The sequence below is a fragment of the Leptodactylus fuscus genome, chromosome 11, assembly GCF_031893055.1.
Source record: "Leptodactylus fuscus isolate aLepFus1 chromosome 11, aLepFus1.hap2, whole genome shotgun sequence".
NCBI classification, from domain to species: domain Eukaryota; kingdom Metazoa; phylum Chordata; class Amphibia; order Anura; family Leptodactylidae; genus Leptodactylus; species Leptodactylus fuscus.
This window is the reverse complement of record NC_134275.1, coordinates 44,908,857-44,927,337: the sequence shown is the minus strand read 5'-3', so window position 1 is coordinate 44,927,337 and position 18,481 is coordinate 44,908,857. Positions and strand designations below refer to the sequence as shown.

General features: G+C 46.5%; 2 protein-coding genes across 3 annotated transcripts; one reads left to right on the top strand and one right to left on the bottom strand.

Moving 5' to 3' along the window:
• The first annotated feature begins 48 nt into the window (after nucleotides 1-48).
• Nucleotides 49-6,654, top strand: LOC142184521 (uncharacterized). 2 transcript variants are annotated; one of them, XM_075259417.1, is made up of 8 exons: nucleotides 49-258; nucleotides 766-903; nucleotides 1,473-1,568; nucleotides 3,725-3,825; nucleotides 4,903-5,062; nucleotides 5,844-5,936; nucleotides 6,121-6,230; nucleotides 6,567-6,654. In XM_075259417.1, exons 1-8 carry the CDS (start codon nucleotides 225-227, stop codon nucleotides 6,645-6,647), a joined length of 813 nt encoding a protein of 270 aa, XP_075115518.1. In that variant the 5' UTR covers nucleotides 49-224; the 3' UTR covers nucleotides 6,648-6,654. The 2 variants fall into 2 exon arrangements, with proteins under 2 accessions (XP_075115518.1, XP_075115519.1); XM_075259418.1 differs by lacking the exon at nucleotides 1,473-1,568.
• A 28-nt stretch (nucleotides 6,655-6,682) lies between these two features.
• LOC142185249 (vacuolar fusion protein MON1 homolog B-like) lies at nucleotides 6,683-17,373 on the bottom strand. The gene is made up of 6 exons (XM_075260548.1): nucleotides 17,263-17,373; nucleotides 12,369-12,452; nucleotides 10,191-11,060; nucleotides 9,118-9,916; nucleotides 8,086-8,233; nucleotides 6,683-7,121 (listed from the first exon to the last, which is right to left on the bottom strand). Exons 1-6 carry the CDS (start codon nucleotides 17,267-17,269, stop codon nucleotides 6,894-6,896), a joined length of 2,136 nt encoding a protein of 711 aa, XP_075116649.1. The 5' UTR covers nucleotides 17,270-17,373; the 3' UTR covers nucleotides 6,683-6,893.
• Between the last annotated feature and the right edge of the window lie 1,108 nt (nucleotides 17,374-18,481).

Genomic DNA, 18,481 nt, shown 5'->3' with positions numbered 1-18,481 from the left:
TAGAAGTCTACGTTATAATATATATGGGGCGGGGCTGGGACTAGTTCCCTTTATACTCACAACAAGGTCGAGCTGAAGGATGAGGTAACAGAGTTTGTAGAACTCACACCCACATACCATCAATTCCTGTACAAAGAACACGCTAGAAACATTTTCTTTCAATTTTGCTGCAAAGTTGGTTTCACTTTTGTGCCCATAAAGAAGAATCCTGAGCTGCCTTGTCTATGGCCCTGAGAGACATGGATCACTGGGAACAAGGTAAGTCAGCGAGTGGATGGTGATGGCGCCTAGCCGCGATGGGGTCTCTGGCCACTAGGCATAGGAGAACCCTGCTCAGTGCTGTATATAGGAGGGCTGTGGAGTCTGAGTCAGGGCCAGTTTTGGGTGGAGTCACAGTTGAGAAAAAGTAAGGCTATGTTCACATCTGTACTGTAGTCTCCGGCCAATGGCAAGGGCAAATCTAGGTGTGACTGGGTGTCAGTCTGTGACATTTATAATGAAGTAGCCAATAGGAATGCATCAGAAATATACTGAGAGCGGTAAAGCCCACCCCATGAAAAGTACAAAGTGTACATGTTATAGTGGATGGGTGTTATGATGGTGGGTTACACATGCCCACAATAAGTATGCCCTAAATAACACGTGTCATATATGTTTAGAACATGCCTTATAATACATACGATGGATAGTATGGTGAAATGTGATGTGAACAGGGCCTAAACTGTGGATTACAATAATGTCTGTAATAGATCCTTCCTCTTACAGAGAGATGGGGCCCGGTGGAGGACGATGAGCTGGAAGGTCATAGAGCGACCAGGAATGTAGCCGAGGAACATGATGACTCCACAGACTGGATCTCCTCTATTGCTCCATTGCGTTCTCAAGATCCTGCATTTATGACAGGTCTGAAATGTTTTCTTCTTTCCCTCCCACAGATGCCAGTAAGAGATAAAATGGACAAAAAGGGTCATTTAAAGGGACGGTCTTTTCTGGTATTCACCATGAATTTGGTGAGGGGAGGAGTAAACGTAAATTGAATGTTTTAAAAAATTTCTGTCCCCATGAATGCCATATTTTTCATTTTTCTAGTTCTGAGAGCTCTAGGGCGTGGCTGATATAGGGTATGGCTGCACTATGTGAGGGCGCTGTCTTACAGATGTGCTCCGCTGCAGAATTTGATGTCATCTGTGGGAATTATGTGTTTTGTGGATTTAAAAGTCCACAGCAAAAAAAAAAAGCCATGTTAAGGTTTTAACATCTGCTCGTTAGTCAATGGGTGAGACTTTATACTTGTACGCCTGCAAATCTAGTTGGAAAATCCCCAGTGTACCTGTACTGTCCAGACATACCCTAAAGAGGATCTGTCAGGACACAGAGTAGGTAAACGTCTGCTGGCCTGACACTAGCCGCCCCATTCCAGGCCCTCTGGCTTGTTTGGCACCTTACAGCTATATTCAGCATTTTCTCTTTAGATTTTCGTTGGCCTCCGGATGTTGAGGAACATCACAACCCCACAGAGCAGACCACCTGTACTTATCCAGATCTGCAAATTTCTTTATCAGCCACCGGTAAGACAAATTGTGGTAGAAAAGGCATCAATTAAAGGGATAATACTCTCTGTTTACTCACATTGATATATACAGTGGTGCTTAAAAGTTTGTGAACCCTTCAGCATTTTCACACAATTCCTAAAACTAGATAAAGACAATATGCTTGGGTATCTTCCAGTTTCCTCCCACACTCCAAGACTTACTGATAAGGAATGTAGAGTGTGAGCCCTATATGGGACAGTGACTGTCAATGTCTGTAACGCGCTGTGGAATATGATGGCGCTATGTAGGAAAGCATAATAAATAAATAAACTAAATCAAACAAATAGGCCAAAATATTAGACCTGATAATTTATATATAGAAGAAAATGAATCAATATACATATCTGTGAGTGGTAAAAGTATGTGAACCTTTTCCTTCAGTATCTGGCGTGACCCCATTGGGTTTCTGGTAAGGGCTCGTTCACATCAGCGTTCGGGTCTCCGTAGTTCAGGTTTCCGTTTTCTGCCTAAAACAGAGGCAGGAGACGGAAACCTGCAGGAGTCTCTCTCACCCATTCATTTGAATGGGTGAGAGAGATGTCCGGCCGTGAGCGGCGGTGAGCGTTTTAGGCTCTCCGCCGCGAAACCGGGTTTTATAATCCGGACACAGAGTCGGACATGCAGTACTCTGTGTCCGGATAAAAAAATCCGGTTTCGCGGCGGAGAGCCTAAAACACTCACCGACGCTCACGGCCGGACCCGGTCTGAGCTTTCCGACTTCTGGCATGCAGAAGACGGAAAGCTCAGAACGGACAGGAGAAAGCTAGTGTGAACCTAGCGTAACTGTTTGTTACTCTTTACACATTGGCTTGGCCCATTTTTCCATAGCAAAAAGCTTCAACTGTTAAGTTAATAATTTCCTCTGTGAACTGCACACTACAGCTCTGTTAGGGTTAGTTCACACAGAGTTTTTTTGCAGGTGGATTTTGACGCGGAATCTGCCATGAAATCCGCCTGCAAGAAAGGCTCCCATTCATTTGAATGGGAGCTGCTCACTTTTCTTTCCAGCTAGTGTTTTTTTACCGCTAGACGGAAAAAGAAGCGAGATTCCCCTTTTTCCCGTGGATTCCATGGCTGAGACAGCCGTGGCTTCTGTGGCACGAGACTCCCTCCTGATTAGGCCCCTTCATTCGGTGCACTGCATTGGCATCCCGTTGCGGCTAGCTAGAATTTGGTTTCCGCTGTGTGAACATACCCTTAGGCTGGCGGTTTCCTCCCCTGAACGTCTCACTATAACTCTGTTATGTTGGAAGTCCCTCTGATGCACTGCTCTCTTCAGGTCCTTCCACAACATTACTATTGGTTTAAGGTCAGAACGTTGACTTCATTCCAAAACATTAACGTTCTTCTTCTTTAACTATTCTTTGGTACAGCGACTTGTACACTTAGGATTGTTGTCTTGTATGAATTAATGGTTCCATCAATGATGATGAGCTGTCCTCGTCTGCCGGTTTTCACATGGTATGAGGTTTTTATGCCATTTTGTTTTCCTATCTCCAAAATGAATGCTTTTTCATTTAAACCAAAAAGTTGTTTTGATCTTGACCATCCACAGACATTGTTCCCATAGCGTTCTGGCTTGTCCAGGTGATCTTCAGCAAACTACAGATGGGCAGCAATGTTGTTTTTGGAGGGCTATGGCTTTCGTCTTGCTATCCTGCCATGCACACCATTTTGGTTCAGTGTCCTCCTGATGGTGGATTCATGAACATTAGCTAATGTGAGAATGGCCTTTACATGTTTAGTGTTTACTGTGGGCTCCTTTGTGAGCTCACGGACTATTAGATGCCTTGCTTTTGGCGTGATCTTTGTTGGTAGGATTCACAAACTTACAAGCACCACTGTAAAATAAAATTGGGTGAGGGATAATGGTTATTAAAGGGGCAGTAAATATAAATTGTATCTCCCTTTGTTAAATCTCATCCACTTTCCTTGTAGTGTAATATGCTGTAGATTTACTGCCAGCGGGTCTTGTGTGATAGTCCATAGAGTCTAGACTTACCCTAAAGAGGATCTGTCAGGACATACATTATGTAAACCTCTTGTGGCCTGACACTTGGCACACCGTGACCCTCTCCCAGCCCTCTGACTTGTTTGCCACCTTACATCTATGTTCTGTATTTTCCCTTCAGACTTTTGTTGGTCTCCGGCTGTTCTTTCTGCCTTTGACAACCTTCCTCCATTGAACTCAGAAGATGTTACGACTCTTAACTCTTTCCTTGGCTTACCCTTGGTAAGTGGTTCTCTATATCCACATTCCTTGGCAGATTTGGCACAGCGCACATTAAGCTGGCCATACACATAAGATTTTTCATAAGATCAGTTAAATTTGGTAAAATCTGCTGAGAATCTGATGTTTGTGTTGTCATACATAATATATACAGCAGACACTATTACACGGAGCTGGATCTGCCCAAAATCTGCAGATAAATGTCACATGTGTATGGCCAGCATTAGCACAGTGCCTCCTGTGCCATGTTATGGGATGACACATAGCTGATACCTGGCACGCGACACTTCCACTTCTGAACAACAGATGGCACTGGAGTAGTCTTTAGGTACATGCACACGATCAGGATTTACATACAGAAAATCCACACTGGAATTGGCTCCTTTGTTGATTTCGGTTTGCGTGTTGCTTTTTAAATTTTTTTATTTACACTCAAAAAAATTTACGCTACTGTTGGTCTATTTCTGCATGGAAAAAAGGTGCCTGAGAAATTGAATTTCTTATTAACTTTAGTGCTAAAGGATTATGGTGAGGATTTTCTGTATTGCAATAAAATATGCACAAATCTGGATCATATCCATGTACCTTATGACTATTAAACTGTTGTAACCTGCAACTTTTTGGGTTGCCAAGTACTAGTCTCATTTATCATTGGCATTCTCAGTGTCACTTGCATTAGATTCGCTACTGGTGGATCAGTGGTAAGCATTGGTGTCCTGTGTCCAAGCCTGAGCAAGTGAACATCAGCATATTGTCCATATCGCCTGTGCGTCCATGACTTTGCCTCAGCACTTGAAGAACATACTGAGGCAGGGTTAAAATGTTCAGAAAATGTCATACAAAATACAATAAGGAGTCACATCTGACTATGGCGGCAAATAGGGAGGGAAAAATTGCTGCTGCATAGTGGCACCATACAGTAGGCCTAGTATAATACAGAACTCCAGTTGCTGACATACAGGCTCTGCGCACACGCATTTCATGAGTAGAAGACTCTTAAAGGGAATCCTACTGGATATATATATTTGTATGTGTATATGGTAAGTATTAGGCATCTGAACATTTCACATCTGTCCACAGACCAGCCAGCCCAAAAGTGTTAAGGATTTCTTAGTGACCTTCCAGAGTCATACAGATAATTACAACATGCTACGGAAGCTGGCAGAACAGCTGAAGTCTCTGGGAAGAGAAGATATAGTCCGTGCCATGCACAGGGAAAGACGCCTTCTGCGCTGGCTGGGTGAGATCTGCAGCAGACATCCTGCAATTCTCTCTACTACGCGTCAATATGACATCTAGTGGAATAGAACAGTATTGCAGCTATTTCTATAAAAACATGGGTTGTCCAGGATCTAGCAAATATGGATCAGTAATTCAGTATCAGATTACTCGGGGTCAGATACCTGGACCCTGTGCCGATCAGCTGTCTTGGCCTCTGGAAGCCTATACTAGGTATACAGCTGAAACCAGCTCTGCTCCTATTCATATGGATGGGGGTAGAGATGCAGTTCCCAGCACCAATGTGACACTGTACAGAGCGCCATACACAGCTTCCTGCCCATACAATGTAGTCAGCTTTGCTAGGTCCTGGACAATGTATCCATATCCCTCTTCTATGTCATACCTACATGGGTCCGTAAAGCTGAGATATGAAGAGCTGTTTGCACGGCTCTCACATTGAAAAGGTGGATTCACATATATATTAATAGGATAAAAAAAAATCTAAATTTGCTTGTCCGATTTGTGGCAGAGCTGCTGAGGATTTTACTTGTTGCAGAGGGTGAAGTCTAAAGCAATTCCAAGGCGAGTCTCTATCCAAATCTGCATCAAGATCCTTATGTAAGACAGATTTTGCAGTAGATTTGGCTACGGTCACCTTCAGCTGCTTTAGTTGTCCTTGTGGCATCAAGTGAAGTGAAGATACTGCAAACAGCTACTCATACCTCAGCTTCCTTGACCCCTGAATAGACTTAGTCTGTGTGTCCCCACCAGTGTATAGCTCATTCACTGTCAGTCTGCAGGTCCCATGTTGTCAGAAGAGCATCTTATAAAAGACATTGTTCCATCCTTGTGGACGCCACTTACAGTGAAGCTCAGCCTGTCCCATCCCAACGGTAAGACCAGATCCTAGCACCCACACAGCATGTTTTTCTTAGCATCACAAAGGGGCAGTATAGAGATCCCTTTTCCATTGGGCTGACTGAACTAAGGACAGAACTCCATTTGTTGCCCCACCATCAATCTGCCTCTAGGCTAGAACAATGGTTATGATGTAGTAATGATATGTTTCTACTGAAGGATATGACTGGAAATGGCTAGCAGCACAACTGGCCATCTCGCGTGATTTCATTGACCTATGGCAACAACAAGGAGGGGTGCCAGCTGACAACGTCCTGAAGACCTGGCAGGTAGAGTGTCACATTCCTCTTCACATTACAGAGGGTAAAGCAATGACAGTGAGAAAAAGCACATGATCTACATATATTGCTTGTCCGACTCCCATCTCTCCTGGTCCCCATTACACATGCACACTCGGCCGATTCTGGATTACATGCAATGAAGAAAGAATTCTTATACAGTCTTATCTTATACATTAGTGTTTCTCAACCTGTGGCTGCAGCTGTTGTAATACTACAACTCCTATCATGATGTTGGTAGTTGCAGTTTAGCATACAGCTGGGGAACCAGAGATATGGGAGCAGTACAGAAGCTCTGCCTGTGTAATTCTACGCTTTCTCATGCAGGTGAAGGTGAGTGAAGCCACCGTGGGACGACTCTTTGACCTACTGATAGAGCAGCGGGAAGACTTGGCTGCATTGCTATGAATTGCCCTAGATTATAATAAAAGAAGTCATGTGTATTAGTGGAGCAGCTTTATTGAGGACCACACTGATGAGAAAAATAACAGGATGTGGTAGAGAAAGGTCATGGGGATCGTCCATCTTACTCCTTACCGCTTACTGTGCTTTGTTAGAATCTATAGTCCATAGCGGAGGGGAGGTCTTCTGAGTGCAGTGGTTAGACAGTATGGTATGGGCAGGTCCAGAGTGTCACATGGAGACTCACCGCCACTAGAGTCCAGTGAAGAAGCCGTTCTGAGAAGGGTCAGTCCTATCTGTCCGGCTGGATTTAACTCCTTTCCCAGGGACAGGGGTTGTGGAATATTTTGGAGGGTAACGTATGAATAGACGATCTTCCTCCCTCTTGATCCAGCGGAGCAGCTTGGTTATGACATTTATTGCACCCACCTTTGTTACTAGGGAGCTGAATGCCGTGTATAGCTCAAACTTACTGGTTACCTGCGGGGGGAAAACACAATAAATCACATAGTTCACATTACAGCTGGTGCGCACACAGGTATCATATGGTATGGTAAAAGCACTGACACACATGGTCCTAGAAATTATTCACTGAAGGCCACAGACTGAAGTCTAGGCGTCAGATTATTGAATATGTATGGACGGATTTGTCTTTTAAGGTGGCCAAGTGCTTCAGAATGACAGCTATTCCTCTCGACTTCCCAGACACATGCATGCTCAGTTAGTACAAGTGTTCTCAAAAGGTAGAGAGAAGCAAGATGCTTCCAGACACCTCAGACAGTGTTTTATATCCATGAGAATAAAAGGATGGCACGTTGACATGATACATGTCTGACTCCTCTTTCCCCTGTCATCTGTTTCCGGGAAGAGTCTGTACACCACATGTTAGATGGTCATTCAGTTCTCCCATACGTGTTGTTTTTTTTATCATATATTAGGCAATTGTTCTAATTAGATAAGAATTAAATGATAATGACATAACAAATTGGGGGAGATGGCACTCTGGACTGCTGTCCCTATTTTTACTCGCTCAGACCTTACACACATGGTCCTTTCTGTTGTGCCTTCACCAACCAGCAAGTGCAGCTCAGTATGTTGTCAGGGGCAGTCTGTGGAAACCTTGGACTGCGGGTTGACATGAGCTATTCCAGCCAAGGACACACTGACCAGAATAGACCATGCTAAGTGTTTATTTACAAGGGCCCGGGTCCACATGAACAAACTGCATGGCCTCCATCTCTTGTAGTGAGGTTTAGCTGCCTGAATCTTAGTCTGTCAAACTAGGGCTGCACCATTGACCTGAATGTCCGCTACGTGAACCTAGGAGAGAAGTTCATTGATCTCTGTGACTGGCAGGATTACAGTTTACAGTCTGTCAATGACCTTATGTACTAGCCTAAATGACATTGCCCAACTCCATCCCAAATACAGAATGATAGCTCACCCAGGCTAGCAGCGTCTCCTTCTCAGCCACATGGTAGATGAGCCGCAGGGGTCTTGCTGAGTTGTGAATGCGGCAGTGCAGGTAGCGGTACAGATCAAAGAGTCTCTGTCTCTCCTCCTCACTGGAGTACGGACCATCTGCTTCAGGACTGCAGGGAACAATGGAAAGCTGTTATTGTCAGGGAGTAACTTGCATAACACCCAGAAGCCATGACAATGACTCCAGTCACACACTGCAGATAAGTGGTGTTTTTTTTTGTTGTTGCAGCCTTTTTGAGCCAAAGACAAGAGTGGTTACAAAAGGAATATAGAGAAAGCTTCTTATACGTCTCTGCTTCTCCCTTCTGTTATATCCACCCCTGGCTTTGGCTCCAAAAAAAAGGCAGCTATTTGGCCTCAGTCTAAATTGGTTGTCCAAGACCAGATAATAATGTCCTATCTTTAGAATAGGTCATTGATATTTGATCAGTATGGGTTCAACCCTCAGCACCTCAACTGATATCTGCTGATCATGCTGATATCTGCACAGTGCTCAGAGCAGGCAACTTTGTACAATGTGTAGTAGCCATTCAAGAAGATGGGAGCTGAGCTGCAATAGCACAGTGTGACCACTACACAGTGTACGGCAGTCTGCTTCAATCTGTAGTCACTGTGCAGATATCAGCTGGTCGGTGGGGGTGCCATATGATCCCTGCCACAGAGGAGCCATGCAACTGATCTATTTCATGTGACATTCTGTTGTAACTTAATAGCCATGACTGGATTTCTATTAAATTGACTGTCAAGCAACCATTTCCAATTGTGGCAAAGTTGCAGTTTAGTATAGTTTGTAAATCTTGATGTGTCACAGTCATATTCAGATAATAATGGTTGCAGGTCAATCTCCAGGTAGTCACGAGGGCCCGTGTAGCAAGGCGTCTATTTCCAGTTGTGTGACACAACCCTAGGGCCGCTAACATGAAGCTTGTGTCATTGTACAGCTCCGGCCTGCATAGATTTATTACATGTTCTATTTCTAGACACAATGAAGTACCTGGTGAATTGTGGAAGCTGTCGGTAGGTTTCTGGGATGTCCATGGGCTTGTACACAAAATGCAAGAGTTCAGGGATCCCTACAAGTGAGACACTATATGAGCAGCAGCGGAGGGCCCCAGCCAGAGCCTGGAGAGAGTTCTGTGCTTCCATGGCCTCCTGGATCTTTCTCTTACAGCCAGACACAGCATAGAAAGACTCTTTATCTGTGGATAGCAGCACCAAACACACAGTGCATTCGGGGTCCAAGTATGAGATGTAAGCATAAAAGTAGCCATCTGGGTTAAACCGCGGCAGGCAGATAGGAGTCCAGATCTCACCTGCCTGAAAGGCAGAGGAGGCCCCGATGAGGTTCAGCAGCAGGTGGAGATCAGCAGGGTCCAGGCGACAATCCTCAATGACTGCTCTCTCCTGCACCACAGTCACAAGCTGCTGTTCTGCTACTAAGATGGAGAACACTAAATTGGGAGTGATGGCCTTGGTAAGAATGGAGCTCAAGGAGTCCCGCAATGGGCTGGGCAAAGCCACACACCGAACAGCCCCAAGAAGGAAGCCGGGGTCAGTATCTAGCAAGTCCAACAGGCTGTCCAAGATCTTTTCAGAGCCTGCAAGTAGACGCCGCAGGTCATAATTCTTCTTGCGCTCAAATATCCGCGCAACACTGGCCTGGGTGAGCATACTGATAATCTGGTAGTAAACGTACTGCAGCTCCTTCCTCAGCTGCTCCTCTGACTGAGGGGCCCGGGATACAGACACCAATACCAAGGGGCCCTGCTGCAGGAAGACGACTTTCTGCATGTCTGTGGGAGAGAAAAGAACAACGATGAGTCTCACAAAATACACCTTCCACCTGCAGATACCCCACATTGTATAACACTGACAGAGCCATAAGTGACCACGATCCAAAGAATAGGGGGAAACTTGCTGATTGGTGGGGGTCTGACTGCTGGGACCGTCACTGATCAAGAGAACAGGCGATCAGAACGTTGCAGATCTTTCCATGATATAAGAATACAATCCAATGTTAACAAGACTTCCCCTGTAATATATTGAGGAGTTACTAGTGTCACTTACCAGAATGGATGGAGCGGATGGAGTTATTTCCACTCTGGACAAAACTGACCAGCGCCATCATGACACCCATGGTGGAAGACAGGGCCTCTTCATTACCATAGCGGGAGTAGATAGGCTTTCCTGCCTCACTCAAGACAAACACGTGTTTCCGCTTTGTGCGCCAGCTCTCTGCGGTGACATCCTCCTCTCGCGGAACAGGGGTAGAGGGTGGAGAAGCCTCAGATGTCACTCCTCCCACCCCCGGGGAGATACCGGGGAAATCACCGGAGTCCTCTAGTGTATTTTCTGATGCAGAATCTGTTAGTTCCTTGGGGTCGTCGTTCACAAGATCATTTAGTTTGGCTTCACAAGCAGAGGCCTCCATATTGCTGTGCTCAGTGTCACTACCTTCTGCTGACACGTTGCACAATGGCTCCTCACCAGTAATTTGCACAGACTGTGGTTGCTGGCTGCCATCATACAATAGGCCATCAGTCTCTCCAACTGGATCTACTGTACAGTCTTGTTGTAAACATTCACTTCCATCTAGTGTCCCCGCATCATCTACAGTAGCCATATTGTGGTTCATACTTAAAGCCATAGCTGAGGTTTCTGGTACTTCCATTAACCCTCCACTCTCCACCTGTTCTGTCTCATCACCCGTTTCACCGGTCTTGTCTTCCACAGAAGTATCTGAGCTATTGCATTGTGCATTGGTGTCATCAGAGCCCTCCTTTATCACACACTGGTGGGAATCGCGTCTGACATCACGTATGGCATCATGACGTGCCTCGTCTAAAACCTCCGACCCGTTATCCTGAGGCTGAATTTCTGATGGCAGTAAAGGCTGACAGTCGCCATTTGGCCCATTTTCTATTTGTTCCTGGTGATCTGTTGGAGGAAAAAAAAAACCTTACACATCAAGAAAAGTTATCCTAGATTACTTACTATCACACGAGATCAAAGATATGAAATAGTTAAAGGCGGCTCCTCGATGCAGATCTGAGGATGCAAGTATCTACAAGGGACAAGACATCCCATAAAAGTGTCCTGTAGTGTTGTACATGTATCAATGGTCCCTGCTTTAGATCAATGGGTTTGCCGGGCACCACCAGTGTCTATTACATGACAGATCTGCCACAATGCAGATATGACAATACAGTATATTAGTAAACTATGGCATTTCTAGTTCCTAAATTGGTCAGCACGCATGTCTAAACCCAAGGACAGAAATAAAAGCCTTATGTGGGAAGGTGTGATGACTTTTGGCTTCTTGATATTGAGGAAATATTGAGAAATATGGAGTTTTAGAGAAGTCCTTTCACAGCAGTTAAGAGAAATTTGGCCAAACACTGTCGTAACACCATCTTCTCCAGAGCTAGACACAGGAGCTGAACAGTCTAATATACACTGTATGGTGCCCGTACACAGAGAAGGAGCATGTCCAGGACATCTAGTGGGGGCTGTGGACTTCCACTCTCCATTACTTGCTGGGGGTGAGCTCTTCCCTCTGGGCATGATGCACTATAATGACTGGAATGCTGGCCCTATACATTAGATAATGGTCAGCCAAGCACCCTATTGGCACACGGTCACCCCCTTTCCCCTTATAGCTGAATGTGTACTGGACTTACAGAACAATAATCTATCTGGTATCAGGAAGGAAAGGACACACACATCTGACAGCCCCTTAATGTGTACGGACACCATAACAAGATCTTCTGGACTTCTGATCTGCTGCAGGTGTCAAAAGCAGACTCCTTAAGAGTCCTTCCTCCCCAAGTAGACCTCTAATCCCACATCTTCAACAGGCGGTCCCCGATCTGTTCTGACTGACGCTGCAGTTACTGGAGAGGTGGTGGTGTACGTGCGGCTTTCTCCAATCACTGGAACCTCTTAGGGGTTGAGGGACCCCCATTCTGGAAATAGTTGCGGTTCCCATCCCTGAGACTTCCACCTATCAGACATTTATGGCAATCCTGCAGATATACCATAAATGTATGGGATGAAATGCCCCCTAGTGAGCTTCACACCTGGCGAGCTCTCATGTACCTGCTTGTAGACTTGCTGGGTAGTATTATGGCGGGATGTGGAGTACTAGGCCCAGACTACAAGCTTTTATGTGCTATGGGCATGGAACCTTTTACAGGAAGTCCCCTCCACCCCACGGCCCAATACTGGCATTCTCCCACTACTCACCAGGCCGAGGCTCCCCTTCTCCTCCTGGTAGAAGATTAGGTGGTTGTGATTCTTCGGCCATCATCCCCACATCTCTGCTGGCACCTTACAGTAGAGACACAGTAGAGATATGAGCTCAGTCACTATCACATGGCAGACCTCTCCCCTTACACAACCTATTGTTCACCTGGGAATTTTCACAGTTTGCTTTTTCAAGGTAAAACCACATTGTTTCTGGTACAAACAGCCGGCAGTTCCTATTTGCATACTGGAAATGTGCGCTCTATATATACACCGTAGGCAAATCTGCTGGTTTCTGTCCTCTCTGGAAACACCCCTCTATATGCAGCCAATAGGGGGGCTGCTGATCACAAACCCCTACCCCTATATACAGGCTGGAAAGCTGCTGCAAAGTCCACAACACCAAGTTACTCCAAATATCAGCTTATGGCGGGGGAGGGGGTCCAGTTTGTAATGGGGCAGGGGGGAGGGAGTCCAGTTTGTAATGGGGCAGGGGGAAGGGAGTGCAGATTGTAATGGGGCAGGGGGAAGGGGTCAATTGGCAATTGGGTATTTGGCATTGCCAAAGCTAGTACGGGGGGGGGGGGGGGGGGAGTAGTGGGTATGGGAGGTTGGGGTGGGTGATTTGGGGTATAACAGTCTGTGGGGTCTCATCTTCCTCTTAGTTGGTGACAGCTGGACATGTATTGGGCAGTAAGATAGAGTAGAGTTTCCTCTTCTCATCTGCAGATGTGAATTCTGGGATGTGGGCAGAGAGTCTTTGACAGCCCTCACAGCTGAGTATTTGGTGCAGTGTAGCAGGAAGTGGGCCTCGTCTTCTAGGGCCCCCGGTCACAGTGCTGGCACATTCTGTTATCCCGTGGCTTATACATCTGCCTGTGTCGCCCCGTTTCCATCTCCAGGCTGTGGGCGCTCAGTCTGTACCGGCTCAGGGTCTGTCTGTTTGGGGTGGGGCATTCTCTCCAGGTAGGTAGCCACGGTGTAGCCCTTTTGCAATAACTGGTACATGATGAGTTTCTTTTTTTTTTTTTTATGTAGATTGTGAGCCCCACATAGAGCTCACAATGTACATTTTTCCCTATCAGTATGTCTTTTTTGGGAATTTGGGATGGAAATCCATGCAAACACGGGTAGAACATACAAACTCCTTGCAGATGGTTTTTTGCCCATGGCGGGATTTGAACACCAGGACTCCAGTGCTGCAAGGCTGCAGTGCTAACCACTGAGCCACCATGTGGCCCCGGATGATGAGTTTCTTGCAGTTATTTGTTGCGCTTCTCCATTCCTCGATGTACCGCTCTTTGTCTCTCTCAGTGGCTCCTTTTATTTGAGCCTTATTCAGGGCATGTTGGGGGTTTTGGCTTGGCAGATGGCTGATGCTTGGTTGGGGGGTGTCAGTTTTTCTCGGGGCTCTGTGGCTCAGCCAGGCTTGGTGGTGGTAAGAGTCAGGGCTGCTGCCCTGTATGTGTGTCCAGAATGATAGCGCCCTCTTCTGCATGGTGAGCCATAGGGGGAGTCTGCCTAGCTCTGCCCGGCATCCCATGTTGGTGGTGTTGCGATGGACATGGAGCAGGTATTTGCAGAACTCCAGGTGGAAGGTCTCTGTTGGGCTGGAATCCCACTTTGACTGGTCTGGGTAGGTGGCTGGGCCCCAAACCTCACTGCCATAGAGAAGGATTGGAGCGATGACTGCGTCAAATATCTTCAGCCAGACCCTCACCGGTGGTTTGAGGTGGTACAGTTGTCTTCTGATGGCATGGAAGGTTCTGCAGGCTTTTCCTTTCAGGGTTTCTATTGCTGCTTTGAAGCTTCCTTATTGGCTGAGCTCCAGCCCCAGGTAGGTATAGCTGTTGGTTTTCTCCAGTGTGGAGCCGTTCAGTGTGAATTGTGGGGTGGGGGGCTTTGTTGTGGCCCTTCTTCTGAAATACCATGACTTTGGTCTTCTTGTGGTTGATGGGTAGAGCCCATGTGGTGCTGAATTTTTCCAGCACTGACAGGCTTTCTTGGAGGTCTTTCTCGGTGGGGGACAGGAGTAGGAGGTCGTCGGCGTACAGCAGGAACTTCACTTTTAGGTCGTTCAGGGTGAGGCCTCTAGGGCTGTAGCCAGTTCATTGACGTAGATGTTGAAGAGCGTTGGGCTTAGGCTACAGCCCTGTCTGACCCCTCGGGTCTGCTGGAAATATGCTGTCCTTTTCCCATTCACCTTTACACTACATTGGTTTCCAGTGTAGGAGCTCTTGATGACGTCATATGTTCTCCTCCTATTCCACTCTCTAGAAGTTTCAGGAGCAGACCCGGGTGCCATACTGAGCCAAAGGCCTTCTTAAAGTCTACGAAGGAGGCGAATATTTTGCCTCTTCTGGAGTTGTGGACGTGGGTCTTGATGAGGCTGTGCAGGGTGTAGATTTGGTCCGTGGTGCGGTGGTTTGGCATGAACCCTGCTTGGCTCTTGCTGAGGACCCCGTGTTGTGTGAGGATTCCGTTATTGATGATGCCATTGAACAGTTTTCACAGCGTGCTTCTGACGCAGATCCCTCTGTAGTTGAAGGGGTCCAGTCTGTAATGGAGCAGAGGGGTGGGGGGAAGGGGTCCAGTTGTTAATGGGGCAGAGGGGTGGGGGGAAGGGGTCCAGTCTGCAATGGGGCAGAGGGGTGGGGGGAAGGGGTCCAGTTGTTAATGGGGCAGAGGGGTGGGGGGGGAAGGGGTCCAGTCTCTACTGGGGCGGGGGTGCTAATGTCTAGATTACTTTACCAAGATACAAATGAGCTTTATTAGCATTACCAAAGAATAAGACATTTGGTATTGCCAAAGCAAAGAAGGGGGTTGGGGGTGGTGGAGGGGTATAGGTACGGGGTCCGTGGGTTGGGGGTTTGAGTGTCCTTAGGGTCTAGTCGTACCTGCACTCACTGCAACTGCAGGAACTCAGATTGCACTTTCTGGCAGCCCCTACATACTGCTGTAAACTGAGACCAGTTTGCAAACCGATTGCTGCAGGGATTCAGGAAGTTCAGCTACTGAAATTAAACATCTCCCATAATACAAATATACAGGAAACAGCCAAAAAGGCCAATCCCAAATATTTCATACAGTTTGTAGCTCCATTTAGTAGATGTGATGGAGCCCACATGTCAGACAGAGCACCCATTATATGCCCATTACTAAGTGCTCTGTCCTGGGTATGGGTAACACAGGACACATGATAGCATGCAGGGCTCATTTATGAGTGCAGCACATGAGGATCACATGAACCCTGGTACTTGCTCCGAGGCGCAAAATCCGACCCCGCCTAACCGTGTGAGGTACCAGTGGGCATTTCAGAAATCTCTTGTTAATCCCCGGATTGTACGAGCTCCTGACTCATGGTGGATAATAATCATATCAGCAGCCCAGGCACAGTCCCATGTTAACAGGATAAACACCCAGCAAATCCACCATACACAATACAGGCTGCAAATGTTATCTGCGGACATAGAAGAGGCGGCACCCACTCAGGAACCGGCAACTTCCCCCTGCCAGTCCTGGGTACAAACATCAGGGGGCAACAAAACGTCACAGCTGGCTGACAATATATGTGGTGGTGCACAGAGTGGCGGTCACCATCTTTACCAGGGCAGAGTATACATCACAGCAAGTGAATGACAATTATAATGGAGGCCATGTTAGATGCCACCCAGCTTTCCAACACGGCTATGGAGTTGGAGTCTGTGTCGGGACCCATTTTGATTAGAGTTGGGGGTCGGAATCTGCCTTCAAAATAGAATGGTAAACTAATTTGAATGAAATGATAGAATTATTAATATTGTATAATTAGATGTAGAGATTGGTACATATTGATTTATAGGAGTCAGAGGTTTGGAATCCTGAGGGATAATGTTCCCCAGTTATTTAGGATGTCCCGGGGGACTATCTGTACCTGTTACTCATAGATGTGGCATCCCCTCCCCTGAGTGCCCGCTCTGGCTTGTACTCACACAAGTCAATGTAACTATTCACACTTCCATTTTATGTGCCAGATCTGAGAATCTCGCTGTATCTTGGTTTATGGGAGTGATAATCATAAAGAGAAGGCGCTCAGATCTGTGACACTGGTAGGAAAGCGAGACCAGGACGTGCGGAACAAGAAAAACAAGTGACATAAAGAGATAGATATCAAATGGGCACAACACACTCCTGTTGTACAAACATGGCTGGGTTTTTTTTTGCAGGTGTGAATTGAACTCTACGGTCACACCCGCGGCGTTCTATCCAGTATTGTAGTCCGTCACAGCACCAGAAGGGCTGATAACTGAGGGGTACAAGGGGTCACGGACATCGCCAGGCAAAGGAGCCAGTCTGGCACAGATGAGGCCATCGCCTGACCTGTCTATGTGAATAAGCCCCTTGACCTGTACAGCCATAATCCAGCAGTCACTACATATGTGTACATGTGGCTGATAACAGAGAGCAATTGCATACTCCAGTCACTATATATGTGTACATGTGGCTGATAACAGAGAGCAATCACATCCTGCACCAGTCACTATATAGGTGTACATGTCATTACCCTGCCGTGTAGTGGCTGATAACAGAGAACAATCACATACTCCAGTCTAGTAGACTCTGGATTCCGATCTGTTTGCAGTCAGTGAATGGCGCCTAGTTTACAGTCAGACCACGCCTGTTCACCGCTGAGTGTTTGATCCATGTCCCTGCACTGACACACTGTAGCAGGACCGCGCAGTGAGCAGGTATAAGCCAGTTACTGAGTGGCCCCTGCAGTTACACAAGTCCGGAGCCCCATTAACCCTGTGTATCACGTAGCCGGCAGTTATACAACAAGCCCCTCCCCTGCACACACACAGCGCCGCTATACGAAGCCCCTCAGCTCCCCCATACTGCCCCCTCCCCTATATACCGGACATCGGGGCTCCGCGCCCGGGCTCAGCCGATCAGCGCAGGGTAGATGCCAGATCCTAGGACGACTACAGGACCTGCGATGACGTCACCACCATGTGACCAGTCATATGGATGGGAGGAGCCGGGCTCTGGGCAGCACCTGTACACGGGGCGCCCAAATAATAATCAAATGCGCAGTGTGTGAATGAGAGCTAACGTTACTGCAGCAGAGCTAAGCGTGTGTATGTACAATGTTCAACAGGGTGTATGTAATTAGATACGCAGAGCTGTGTACGTGGTGTGCGTGTAATAGTGCTGTATATGTGGTGTGCATGTAGCAGAGCTTGGTGTGTGTGTATTGTGTTGTGCATGTAATAGAGCTGAGTGTGTGTTGTGCTTATGTGGTGCATGTAGCAGAGTTGTGCTCATGTGGTACATAATAAGGAGCCTTCACACGGAGTAAATGCACGTGTATTTTTGCAAAATACACCTGTAAAAATAAGACTCCCATTGACTTCATTTATATTTTTTACACATGCAAAAATACGCCTGTAAAATGTCATTGACGTCAATGGGAGTCTTATTTTTACATGTATATTTTTACATGTGTATTTTGCAAAAATACACGCGCGTTTACTCTGTGTGCAGGCTCCCTTACGCAGAGGCATATGCCAGGTTTTGCACCACAGCTCCACTGAAGTGAACAGGATCATTTGCAATCCCACACACAACCTATGGACAAGAGTGATGCTGTTTCTGGAGGGCCATAGACATTTCTCTACAACCTGTTAAAGCCAACGTAAACACAAGGACTTGCTGGACATATATATATATATATATATACATATATATATATATAATTATATACACCTAATAGAAATAGGTGACTAGAATATCACTTTCCATTAAAGAAACACACTTTACATCGTCAAATCCGTGGTATATTCGTGGCTTTATTTATTTCGTAAACATTGCAAGACTGTAAAACAGACAGAAACCATTCCCAAATTTAACTTCCGAATCACCTTTAACCTGGACGCCCCGCTTTACAAGCAGGCATTTAGGATTTTCTGTAAACCTCCTGGGCACAGTAACCCACCATGCTGTGACAACGAAATCCTATAAAAGAAAAACACCAAGAAAACAAACGGGTCAAAGAAAAAAAAACCCAGAAGGGTAGGATGGGAGGGTGTTCCTCTCACTAGCCTTGGCTGAGCAGAAGGTTAGCACCCACCAAC